Source organism: Eleutherodactylus coqui, chromosome 7 (genome assembly GCF_035609145.1).
Source record: "Eleutherodactylus coqui strain aEleCoq1 chromosome 7, aEleCoq1.hap1, whole genome shotgun sequence".
NCBI lineage: Eukaryota > Metazoa > Chordata > Amphibia > Anura > Eleutherodactylidae > Eleutherodactylus > Eleutherodactylus coqui.
Window position 1 is genome coordinate 15,049,124 of NC_089843.1, and position 12,913 is coordinate 15,062,036.

Here is a 12,913-nt window from a genome sequence, read left to right on the forward strand (position 1 = left end):
ATCTGCTGTATATAGTGGATATGGTGTATATAGTGTATAGTGGACACGGTGTATATAGTGTATAGTGGGCACGGTGAATGTGGTCATCTGTACCTCCCATTCATCTCTATTTACCTGTAAGTGAAAGTCATTGAATGTGACCTCACCCAATACTGTAGTTACTCTGTTACGTTTATCATATCCTGACTCTTATCCTGAAAATCTTTCTAGTATTCAAATTGAAAAATATAGAGGCGTCTTGTCCTTCATCTTCGCTGTTGATGAGATTAATAAGGATCCCGACCTTCTACCCAATATTACTTTGGGGTATCATATAGTGGATACTTGTGGAGATCCACTGCAAACCGCACATGGGGTCTTCAGAATCCTGTCCGGAAGACACAAGGAGGCTCCTAATTACTCCTGTATGGATCGTGGTGAAGTGGCCGCTCTAGTGGTGGATTCTAACTATCACACCAGCCAGACGATGCTTCCAGTACTCTGCCTGTATAGGTACATACAGGTAAGTGACATCTATGTACAGAACTACCTAGCAGAGATGAAGCCCCACAATGACACCTAGCACTGCACATTCTGCTTTATATTTGTGTTCTGGCACATTCAGGGCCATGACGATAAAAGACATAAGTGGCGGCTTAATTACTCTTTGTGGAAAGGGCAAATCTATAGATTGAAAATGTAAAGGACTCCCCTAAAGGGTTAAAATGTTACTATAGAGATGAACTGTAAAGTGCACCAAAATCACTGCAAGTGCCAGAATTTGTGCTAAATATCTGACCATAAAAGGGATAATTCTTGCTTTTCAGCAGGAGCACAGGGGCTGGAAGCGAGCTTAGATGAGCTGATGCCTGACTGAGGAGGGAGAAGACACCAGAAAGGGTGACAAGGGGCTGCTGGCTGACAAGACACAGGTGCAGGATTGCATCATTCTTGGGAGCAGGAGGCCAGAGTGCAGTGCTCCTCAAGCCCAGGAAACATTGAGAGATCACTGAGATTGGTAGAAGGTGCGGCCCCCGCATAATAAACTGTAAGTGAGGCTGGTCTCAACACAAACACAAGGTGCGCACACTGGTAGGGGCATGAACAGATAGTTAACAGGCCTGTTGTAAAAGAGAAGAACTGCTCCAAGGTGATTTTATTGTTTTGTTTTTTCTATTATTAATTTTGGAAAAGGGTTATCTTTTTCTTATTTTCCAATAATTAACCCTTTAGTGACGGAGCTTTTTTGCTTTTTTTCCATTTTTTTTCCTACTCCCTTTTAAAAATTGTAGCTCCTTTATCAGAGATGAGCGAACGTACTCGGTAAGGGCGATTTCGCAATCGAGCACTGCGATTTTCGAGTACTTCACTACTCGGGTGAAAAGTACTCGGGTGCGCTGTGGGTGAGCGGGGGGTTGCAGAGGGGAGTGGGGGGGGGAGAGGGAGAGAGAGAGGGCTCCCCACTGTTCCCCGCTGCTACCCCCCACTCCGCCGCGCCTCCCCCTGCCCCCCGGCGACCCCGAGTACTTTTCACCCGAGTAGTGAAGTACTCGAAAATCGCGGTGCTTGATTGCGAAATCGCCCTTACCGAGTACGTCCGCTCATCTGTATCCTTTATTTATCCATCGATGTGGCTGTATGAGGGCTTGTTTTTTGCGGGATGAGTTGTATTTTTCAATGGCACTATTTATTGTACCATATAATTTACTGAAAAACTTTTTAAAAATTCTAAGCGGAGAGAAATGGGAAAAAAACGACATTCCGCCATCTTTCGGTGCGTCCTGTTTCTACGGCGCACAAACTGCAACAAAAACGACCTGATATTTTTATTCTATGGGTCAGTACGATTACTACGATACCAAACGTATATATTTTTTTTTTGCTGTAGTACTTGTATTTTTTTTAAAGATATTAATTTTTTTCAATTATTTTCTGCGGTCATTTTGTGCGCACAATACCTTTTTTATTTTTTTGTTGACGTAGTTGAGCAAGGGGTCATTTTTTGCAGGATGTCCTGTAGTTTCCGATAGTATCAATTTGGAATACATACGACTTTTTGATCGCTTTTTATTGCATTTTTTCTGGGAGACAGGGTAACTAAAGAAGTGTATTTCTGGTGTTCTTTATTTTTTTTTCGGACGATGTGCACCATGCAGGAAAAATAATGCGCTACTTTGATAGATCGAACTTTTACGGACATGCCGATATCAAATACATATTTTTATTTTATGATTTAGATTTTTTAATAGATATGGCAAAAGGGGGGTGATTTAAACTTTTATACTTTTTTTTTTTTTTTTTTAGCAATTAAAAAAACTTTATTAATTTTTTTTTTTAACTTTACTTTAAAGTCCCCCTAGGGGACTTTAACATGCAATGCTTTGATCGCTCCTGCAGTATGACGTAATGCTATATTATTACGTCATATTGCTTTTTGACAGGCAGTCTATCAAGCCACCCTGTGTGGATGGCTTGATAGGCAGTCTGTTAAGGCAGCCCTGGGGCCATTCATTAGGCCCCCGGCTGCCATGACACCTGCACAGCTCCCCCGATCTCACCGCGGGGGAGGGGGGGCGTGCGGGACCCCCGAACAGCGTTCGGAGGATTTAAATGCCATTTAGAGGGTTAATAGCCGCGAACGGCCGATCGCGGCTATTGCCCGCTGATGTCAGCTGTAATAAACAGCTAACGCCCGCGCTGTATGGAGGAAGATAGCACCGCTACCTCCCTCCATACACGTCCTGCAACAGCAGGACGTAGTTTTACTATACCCCTGTCACTAAGGGGTTAATAAAACTTTTTTTTACATTTTTAAGCTCCCATAGGGTTGTGACCTTGTGATTGATCGCTCATACAGTATGATGTAATACCACAGTGTTACATTACACCACATTTTAATATGCAGTTGCTATGGAAATCCAATTGTTCCATCAGTATGCTGTGAGGCTCCAAATCAGAGGTGGTTATGGCGGCCGCCGTGAGAAAGCAATGGACACAGACATCATGACCGTGTTTTAAAGCAATCTACCTTTATTACAAAACATCTTTCTTTATATAGTATTTTAAAGGAGCGTGATCTATTGTCAATATGTGTACATTTCAGTCAGTCCTATGTTTTACATAGATAGCAGTTAATCATTAAGGCCTTATCTTTACTGGACACTGTTGCACACTGACCTTTGAACAGTGTAGCAGGAGATAAGGAAGAATGTAAGTTATATATACTTTTACTAAGTACTATTCTCTATTTCTAATTCCTGTAACAATGCAATCTTGCCGTGCAAACAACACATAAATGTACAAGTGTATATCAAAGATGTTCATAGGAGACAGAATGAAATACATATGTATATGTTTTAGGCCCATAGCCTCCGGAAGGTATATCAAAGATGTTCATAGGAGAGAGGATGAAATATATATATATATATATATATATATATATATATAATGTTTTATGCTCATAGCCTTCACAATTCCCCATTTGAAACAGTCCATCTTGAAAAAAGCCGTGGTAGTGGTACTATCAAGGGTTCTAAGCCAGCCCTGCCGTCCTTTCTTTATTGTCTTCTTTGCCGGATCCCCACTGTTGTTGCTCTTTTATGTATGACTGTTTGAACGATATCGTAGAGGGAGCGATTCCAGATAATTTGCTTGTCGTATTCGACACAATGTCCAGAAATTGCAAACACTCAAAAGAATGAACAAAAGAAACAGTATTAGTAATGGGTGAAACACAAAATCCATCATCTTTCCGGCAGTAGGTGACCATCCAGTAAAAATATCATACCAGTGATACTCTGTCTACCTGGATCTTAGTACCTATGCTGACCAACTTATCTCCTACCTATACAGTTTGTTTTTCTAATTCCATAAGGGAGAGGTTACTAACATCCAAATGCGTTTGAAGGTGTTCAGTATCGTTCATTAGTCTTACAATTCTACCCAAGGGTACAGTCCGATTTGACATAGGGATAGCATCTGGGTGCCAGTAGTACTTTAATGCAGCTTCAGCATCTGGCAAATAGGTGTGAGTTTCTGTAAACCAATGGATCACCGATATGTGTTGTAAGCATCCAGAAAATGGAGTGGTGAGATTATACATACTGGTGGTGTTAGTTTGGTTTGGTAACATAGCAAATACATTGGGGGCCAACTTCTATCAGCATATGGAAAGAAGCAGGTAGCACCGTCCAATCACATATGCTGACTGAAGGCTGCAGGAAACATGGCTTATATGCGGCTGTATGTCGTCCGCATAGTAGACCATCCAGTGTTTCTTCACAGTTCTCTATGCCATGGGTTTTATTTTCACTGTCAATCATAGTACCTGTGAACTTGGGCAACCAATATTGGAAAGAATATAGAGGCGGTCCAAACACCACAGGTAGTCGTACAAACTTACACATCAGGCTTGTGTCCTTTACCTCATAAAAAGTCATTTCTCCAGTGCAATATGCATCAGAGCATTCTACACTATCAGCCCTGGGCTGTATCCAAGATGCTACTGGAATTACATTCTTGAGAATATTTCTCCACAATGTTTCATTATTTGTCATCAAATCTGACTGTGCTTTGTCCTTCTCATGAATCATATATACATATTGCAGGTTACATTGTGTATAGTTTATGAATTTACTCATATTTACAAACAAATCATTTTGAACGATTAAAAAGCGTTAATACCTCCTTATTATATCCTAATGCAAGATGTTAGGTAGCGCACCATACTGGGCCTGCAGCATCTGTGGAAAGTACAGACTCAACCTGGGTGCACACCCAAACAAGATTTCATATGGTAATAACCCTGTCTTTCTTTTAGGCACATATTCTACTGAGAAAAGGGCTAATGGAAGGCACTCAGTCCACGGTTTGCCTGTTTCCTGCATTGCTTTTTGTATTTTTAATTTTATGGGTACCGTTCATCCTTTCTACTTTTCTACTACTTTGTGAATGATAAGGGGTGTGAAATGCCTGAGAGATACCCAGAGCAGCCATGATGTGTTACATTATTTCACCTGTGAAATGTGTACCTCTATCTGAGCCGATTACCTCTGGTACCACGTACCTGCAAATTACCTCATTCATGAGCTTCTTTGCAGTTACCTGCTCATTTACCTTGGTAACAGGGTGGGCCTCCAACCTGAAAAAAACATCAACAACAACAAGCACATATTCGTATTTCCCAATATGTGGGAGCTGAATGTAGTCAATTTGCAATCTCTGAAATGGTTAGAGTGGCCTAGACAGGTGTTTTTGTGGTCAATTTACTTCTGCCCTGTTGCTTATGGCACAGATCATGCAAGATTGGACAAATGATGTAGCAGCTAAAGAGAACCCAGGGCCACCCATTCTCTCTCAAGCGTCAGTAGCATAGCTGCCTTCGATAGGTGAGTCTTTCCATTGAGCAGCTGAGCCATCATGGGGTACAGGGATTGTGGTAGGCAAGTTCTGCTGACTGTTCGCCATACGCCATCCTGTTCTGCTGCTCCCATATTAGTCCATTTATCCTTTTATTCTTTGCTGGCTTGTGACTGTAATGTCTTTAGTACATCGATGTCCAAATCATAGTCTCTGACTTGTGTGGTTAGTATCCTCTTTTCTTCTTTCTTCCACGGCTTGAGGGACACTGCCTTTGCTGTGAAGTCTGCTAGGGCATTGCCTTTTGCTTCTGCAGTGTCTGCTTTAGTATGAGCTTTCCCCTTTAGGATTGCTACTTTGTCTGGTAGGGGTAGGGCTTTCATGAGGTTCTGTACTGCTACACCATTCTTAATGGGTTGTCCTACAGAAGTTAAAAATTGTCTGGCCTTCCATATTGGGCCATAATCATGAGCTATACCAAATGCATACCGGGAATCAGTGTAAATGTTTGCCGTCTTACCTTCTGCCACTCTACATACCTCAGTGAGGGCCTTCTGCTTTTAGGATATCTTGTTGTGTGACCACTGCATATCCGGTGTGGAGTCGCCAATCCTCACCCTGGTACCATCTACAAAAAGCTCAGAATATGCATTGTTAACAAAGGGTTCCAGTAACTGTTTTTAAAACCTGAATTTTCTTGTTGCATCAATGCTAGACAATCATGCTGATATTCTATTTCAAATAGATCACAATCTTATTTGCAAAAATATTTTAAAAATAGCTGATCTGTAATACCTAGATCACCTATGCCTCCCCTCCCCCATTTGAACCAGGATACTCGATTGGAAGAAGAGTAGCCGGGTTCAAGGTAGTGCACAGTTGGAAAGAGATGTTAGGGGGCATGAGCAAGGCACATTGTAACCTTATTTGATGAGCTAGAGACAGGTGTTTAGGTTGTACTTGAGTGAGTACACTCTGGATGTCATGAGGGGTGAGAACCACTAGGGGGTAGTCCAGGACCAACTCAGAAGACTTGTCAACCATTGCTTATACTGCTGCCACCGCACGGACACAGGAGGGGGCTCCTCAGGCCACCGGATCCAATCTCATGGAGTAATACCCAAGTGGCTGTAGACGTCCTCCATGTTTTTGCGTCAATACTGCCGTCGCATGACCAGGAAGTTCAGTGCAGAAGAGAGTGAAAGGTAAAGTGTAGTTAGGAATTCCCAGTGCTGGAGAACTGAGAATAGAGAGTTTTAGTGTATGAAAGTTGTCAGTTGCTTCAGGAGTAAGAGAGAAAGGAACACTTGGAAGACAGTCATAGAGTGGTTGCATCAGGGATGAGGCAGAACGGATCCAAGGACGGCAGTATGAGACAAGTCCCAAAAAGGTGTGGAGTTTGTCAGTAGAAGAAGGTACAGAAATGGCTTGAACTGCAGCTTTGCGCTCTTCTGTGAGATGTTTGGTCCCTTGAGCTAGGCAATGGCCTAGAAACACAACCTTTTGTTTACAAAGCTGTAATTTTTCCTTTGAAGCCTTGCAGCCATTTTCTGCTAAAAATTTTCGAAGAGAAATGGATGCAGATTGACATGTTTTCAGATCCTCAGCACAAAGCAGAAGGTCATCAACATATTGCAACAGCACAGTTCTATCAGGTGGAGTTCAGGCCTGCAAAACAGACTGGAGTGCCTGGGTGTACATGTTTGGAGAATTCTGCGCACCTTGTGGCAGGACAGTCCAAGCATATTGTTTACCATTGAAGGTAAAAGCAAAAAGGTATTGGCAATCCGGATGGATCGGTGCACTGAAAAACGCATTTGCAAGATCTATCACTGTGAAAAATGTTGCAGTGGGCGGGACTTGTGGTAAAAGCGTATGTGGATTTGGCACTACTGGGGTGTCGGGTAAAGTTACTTTATTAATTTCCCGAAGATCATGTACCATGCGATAAACATCAAGTTGTCCTTTTTGTGTTTTCTTTTTAACTGGAAAGCGGGGAGTATTGGCTGGTGATGTTATTTCCTGTAATGCCCCCATTTGAAGTAAGTCTGTAATTTGTGGGCCTGTAGAATCTTCTTCGGCCCTACTCAATGGATATTGTTTTACTTGGGGGGGCTACGCAACCTGGTTTTAGTGTGACTACCATGGGTGTCACATTCATATGACCAATATGTGTTTTGGACTTGGCCCAGAGTTCCTGTGGAACTTCCTGTAATATTACTTCCTCTTCTGGAGTTAAGAGAAAAATTGGCTGTGGATCATCTAGAGAAGCCACCATCTGGCAAAATTGTTCTGCGTTTGTTTTTGCAAAATCAATCTGCACTGTTCCTTCTTCAGTAAACTGAATGGAAGCTGACAGGGCAGAGAGTATGTCTGTGCCCATAACTGACAGTGGAATATCATCACTCACCAATAGTTTTGTTAAAACTGTCTGGTCTCTGAATTTTGTGGGGAGAGGGTCTGTTTCCTAAAGTTTCTTAGAAACTCATTGAAGACCTACAGCAGTTTGAGCTGTATTTTGCTGGTATTCTGAAGGAATTAGGTGGCTTTGGATGACTGAAGTTGCTGCCCCTGTATCAACAAGGAAAGGAATTTCCTTATTAGGTACTTCCCCTTTTAGAAAAATGGCCACACCCTCTTTTGCTTGGCTCATGGGGAAGAAGGGCAGAGGGTCGCCGGCTATTCAATCTTGCTTTTCTATTTCTTTCCTTGCGACTCATGCTTTTGTGGGTTGCTCACTACCCTTCTGCTGGAGGAATTTTCTACACTCCTGTTTAAAGTGCCCAGGCTTACCACAGAAATGGCACTTAAGGTTATGTTTGGGATGGGTTCCCCGTTTTGTTTTATTCTCTCCAGTGCTGTATTGTGCTATCATAACAGAGCTATGTCCTTTTTTCAGTTTTAAATTTAGTTCAATGCCCTTGGCTGCCTGTACCAGGCCTGCTGCTTCATACTGTCTCCACTCAGGCTTGTTATCCATGAGTTAAGACCTCAAGGGTTCTCGCAACCCCTCTAAAAAGGCCATGCTAAGCACATGGTCACCCAATTCTTGTATGCCCCATACCCCAGATCTGACCAACGTTGTTGAAGGCGGGCATAGAATTGTTCTACACTTTCATCCTTCTCTTGTGTGATATTGCAGAGACAAGGAGGATTCTTTCTTTTTTTTTTTGCCCAACGTTCTAGACCAATTAAAAATATTTTACCACTTCTTAATTCTCTGTTTAAATTTATCCCAATCTGTAGCACAAAAGTCTTTCATATAATTTAAGATTACAGTTCCCACTGCCTCCCGTTTTCAACATAATGAGATCAGCTGATGTTGCAGAGTATGTGTCTTATATTCGTGCTATCTGTCTAAAGAAAGGCATAGGTCTGGCCATGTGGTCTGGTAATTGCTGTATGAGTGACATATGCTCTTGTGGCATCCATGATCTATATTTAACTTTTTGTGATGTTGCATCATATTGGCTCCTTCTGCCTTCCCCCTGTGTTACATCTGCTCCTGTACCACCCTCTGCTCCCTGCATCTCCTCCTTATCCTCTTCCACTCACTAGCCTTGGATCTAGTGAGCATAGGCTTAACCGGTTTGTGTCGAGGAGCTCCGCAAGCAGGGCAGCTCTCTCTCCAATCCGGGATTTGTTGTCCACAATGACAGCAGGTTCATCCCTCCGGTCCAATGTTTGACCTTGGAGTGAATGGCTTGGCATAGGGTGGGGGAGACTGTTGGAATTGAGATGAAGGAGGGGGTAGAGGTGGAAGAGGGAACTGAACCGACAATGGGGGAGAATAATATACCTGTGCTTTGAATTTTTTTTCTTTTATTTTCAGCCATAGAAAAGTATATATAATACAACATATGGGCCCTTCCTGTGCAACCAAATATAACCAATTCTCAATTCATATTTCTTTGCACAGACAAGTAGGCCCTCTGCAGCATAGTACCCCACCCTTTGGAATTTAACTTATCTCCTATAGAACACAGAAGCTTCTCTAGACAAATAATTAAACTGTATAACAGGTGTCACTGCCTATAACCATCTTCTATTATGTGCAAATAGCCTGGGCTCCTGTGTCTATTTAAAATTAACCTTAAGTGTAATATACTAGCCCCACCTTTACAAAACTGCAAATTAACACTCACTGGGGTTTTTATTCATTCATATACAGACTGATAAGTTTACCATGTGAAGTAGAAACTGGGATTGTATTTACTGTACATAGGACTGCCAACAGTGGACAAAGCACATATATAAGAAAAACTCTTATGTACCGCAGTTTTTATATGCTTTGTCCATTATAAGTTATCCAATGACAAACACAATACAACTTATGCCCATTTCCACCCACATACTTAGAGTCATCATTTCAGTTAGCAACTATTATCACTGTTAAATAGAGATGAGCGAACGTGCTCGGCCCCGCCCCTTTTTCGCCCGAATTCCGCGATTTTCGAGTACTTCCGTACTCGGGCGAAAAAATTCGGGGGGCGCCGTGGCGGCGCGGGGGGTTGCAGCGGGGAGTGGGGGGGAGAGGGAGAGAGAGAGGGCTCCCCCCTGTTCCCCGCTGCTACCCCCCGCACCGCCGCGCCTCTCCCCGCCCCCCGGCGCCCCCCGAATCTTTACGCGCGAGTACTGAAGTACTCGAAAATGGCGGTACTCGGGTGCGTAAGTACTCATTACGAGTACGTTCGCTCATCTCTACTGTTAAACTTTCTTCTATATATTTACTTGCCTTTTTCCAACTATTCAACTTTACCCGTAATCCATTATCTTTAATTCATCCAGCATGACTTTCTGCAAACCTGTCCCAATGCTGGGGGTCTAATACTCCTGTCCCTTCATATCCTTTACTTACTGCATCTCTGCCTTCTCTTTATTTCACTATTTCCCTTGCAGTCTTCCATACCTTATCCTCTTTACCAGCTATATTGCTTATGGCTGGCGCTTATGTACACCAAGAGGCTTATTATTTTTATTATTTCACACACATAAAACAATCCTCTGGCCGTTGAGATATACAAACGGAAACACAGGGAGCCCTGTCCAGAATCGTGGCCTTGTTAGGGACTCCTTTCAGCGTCACTGATTGGATTCATGTTAACACGGGACACAGATTTATATTTGCACCCCGGAGGTCAGGTTGCTTCAATCAGGTCAGCTCATCTCAATCACTCATTCATGCATAAACAGGCACACATAAAGACAAAAACATTTGCATGTCAGTTCCTTCTTTTAAGTGTCAGTACTTCCTCACTGTCTGTAAGTGTTGGTACCTCCCCACCATGCTTATTTCCCCCCATCTCTACTACTTCTCTTATACCTATAAGAGGCTCCCATCAGGGTTTTTAATCCCTGAAAACTTAAGGCTTCCCTGGTACAACTTATACCATGCCTTCCAGAGATCGGCAAGAGGGTTTCATATTCTGTAAACTGACCACGCTAAGTAACAAATAAAAACAATAATAGTTGAAGAACATCTGCACAGCATATTCAGCCTACCATATGGATTCTTTAAAAAGAAACTTGAAGATTTATAAGAGGCGTGCACTTCTTACCCCTCGGACAGGAAAGGAACAGCCAAGAAGCACAGATAGATTGTGGCAAGATAAAGCCTTACCTTACTGCGCAGTTTTTGTCAATCCGTGTTTCCAAGTGGCTCTTTATCTCATCTGGGTCCGGGGGGTTCGAGGTGTAGGTGGTCCTCTTGTTCCTCCAAGCCCCTCAAGTTGGACACCAGTTTGTTATGGAAATCCAATTGTTCCGTCAATATACTGTGAGGCTCCAAATCAGAGGTGCTTATGGCGGCCGCCGTGAGAAAGCAATGGACACAGACATCATGACCGTGTCTAAAAACAATCTACCTTTATTACAAAACATCTTCCTTTATATAGTATTTTAAAGGAGAGTGGTCTATTGTCAATATGTGTACATTTCAGTCAGTCATGTGCTTTTACATAGCAGTTAATCATTAAGGCATTGTCTTTACTGGACAATGTTCAACACTGACCTTTGAACAGTGTAACAGAAGATAAGGAAGAATGTAAGTTATATATACTTTTACTAAGTACTATTCTCTATTTCTAATTCCTGTAACAATGCAATCTTGCCGTGCAAACAACACATAAATGTACAAGTGTATATCAAAGATGTTCATAGGAGACAGGATGAATATATATATATATATATATATATATATATATATATATATATATATATATATACTCATAGCCTTTACACAGTATATGAATTATATGACTAAGGTGAGAGTAAAAACACACACATTTTTCACTGAAAAACGAGGAGCCAACAATGCCCCACCTGATAGACTGCAGTCCAGGCTTAATCACCATAAACCCTTGTAGAATGCACAGTGCCAGATTGCAGTATGGAGGAGCTACTTGTTCTGTGCAGACTAATCTGCAGTCACCCAATTTACTCAGCCCAGATTGGGGGAGGGGTGACTGCAAACAAACATAGTCTGGACATGTGAACCAATGCCAAAGATGCCAGCAACAGATAAGTGTGCCACACCATACAGGAAGTACAACCACTACTGCTAAAGCAGTGGATTGCCCTGTATTACCATAGTGGGTCACACTGGTTGACAACCCCTCCCGACCCAACCTCCAGCATCTATAGCAACTGCATGCAAAAAATGCTGATAAATGCAGATTTTTTTTTGCCTTTTGGCCAGGACACATTAGCTGACGGGCCGCGGCAAGACCACCATGCGTCCATCACAACCTACGCTATCTCACTATTAACTAAATGAAAATCACTGAGGTGATGCAGTATATGAAGATGTGTCATTGGCGGGTCTTGATAGGCATTTATTCATGACAGCCCTGGGTATCTGCAGAATGCCCACAGATGCCATGGCAACAGAACGACACCTGCAATTTCAACACAGAGACGCTGTGCGGGACCCTGGGATAATGATTGAGGGTCAACAACTGCGAATCAGCATCCGCTCTGATCATGGCTGTTAATGGTGGGTGTCTGCGGTCACAAACAGTTGGCCCCTGCAGCCCAGCTCTATATAAAGCCCGCTAACCGAGCACATAACTGTACATCCTGTGGTGCTATGGGGTCATAAAAATGCTATAGAGACAGCTGCTTGACTTTGTATTAAGAAAGCAAATTCCTAATAAGTGTAGTGCAGAAATAGTCTTAGCCTTTAACGCCTTCCTTACATGCGTGGGGTGCTTACTGGATGTTATGGCATCCTGAAGCCTTCTGTAGGCATCCAGCACTTAGCAGAGGAGGCGCTGCCATCTTGGATTCTGAGCTTTAGCGCACACCTTTACATCGCTGTGTTCAGCAGCCACAGATGATAGCACAGCTCTGACAGCCCTACTAACGCACCATAGCCACTCTCCAAGGTAGGAACCACGGTGCTGAAGAGGTGGAAGGGGAGAAATACCATCACAGTGCATACAGCTCCATAGCCATGCTAAGGAATAAGCTACGCAGGTATCATGTGTATTCACTGCATAGTTACAGGAACCCATTGATGTTAATAGGCAATTTCAGTTTGTAATACGGACCAAAATAGGACATGATGGGGTTTTTT

General features: G+C 42.7%; 1 protein-coding gene across 1 annotated transcript in view; it reads left to right on the forward strand.

Annotated features, from left to right (window-relative positions):
* The window catches only part of LOC136573410 (vomeronasal type-2 receptor 26-like), an 87,654-nt gene that overhangs the window by 5,083 nt on the left and 69,658 nt on the right, over nt 1–12,913 (forward strand). The window contains exon 4 of the mRNA XM_066574702.1: nt 211–502. Coding sequence (XP_066430799.1) covers nt 211–502 — 292 coding nt within the window. The remainder of the gene's footprint in view (nt 1–210; nt 503–12,913) is intronic.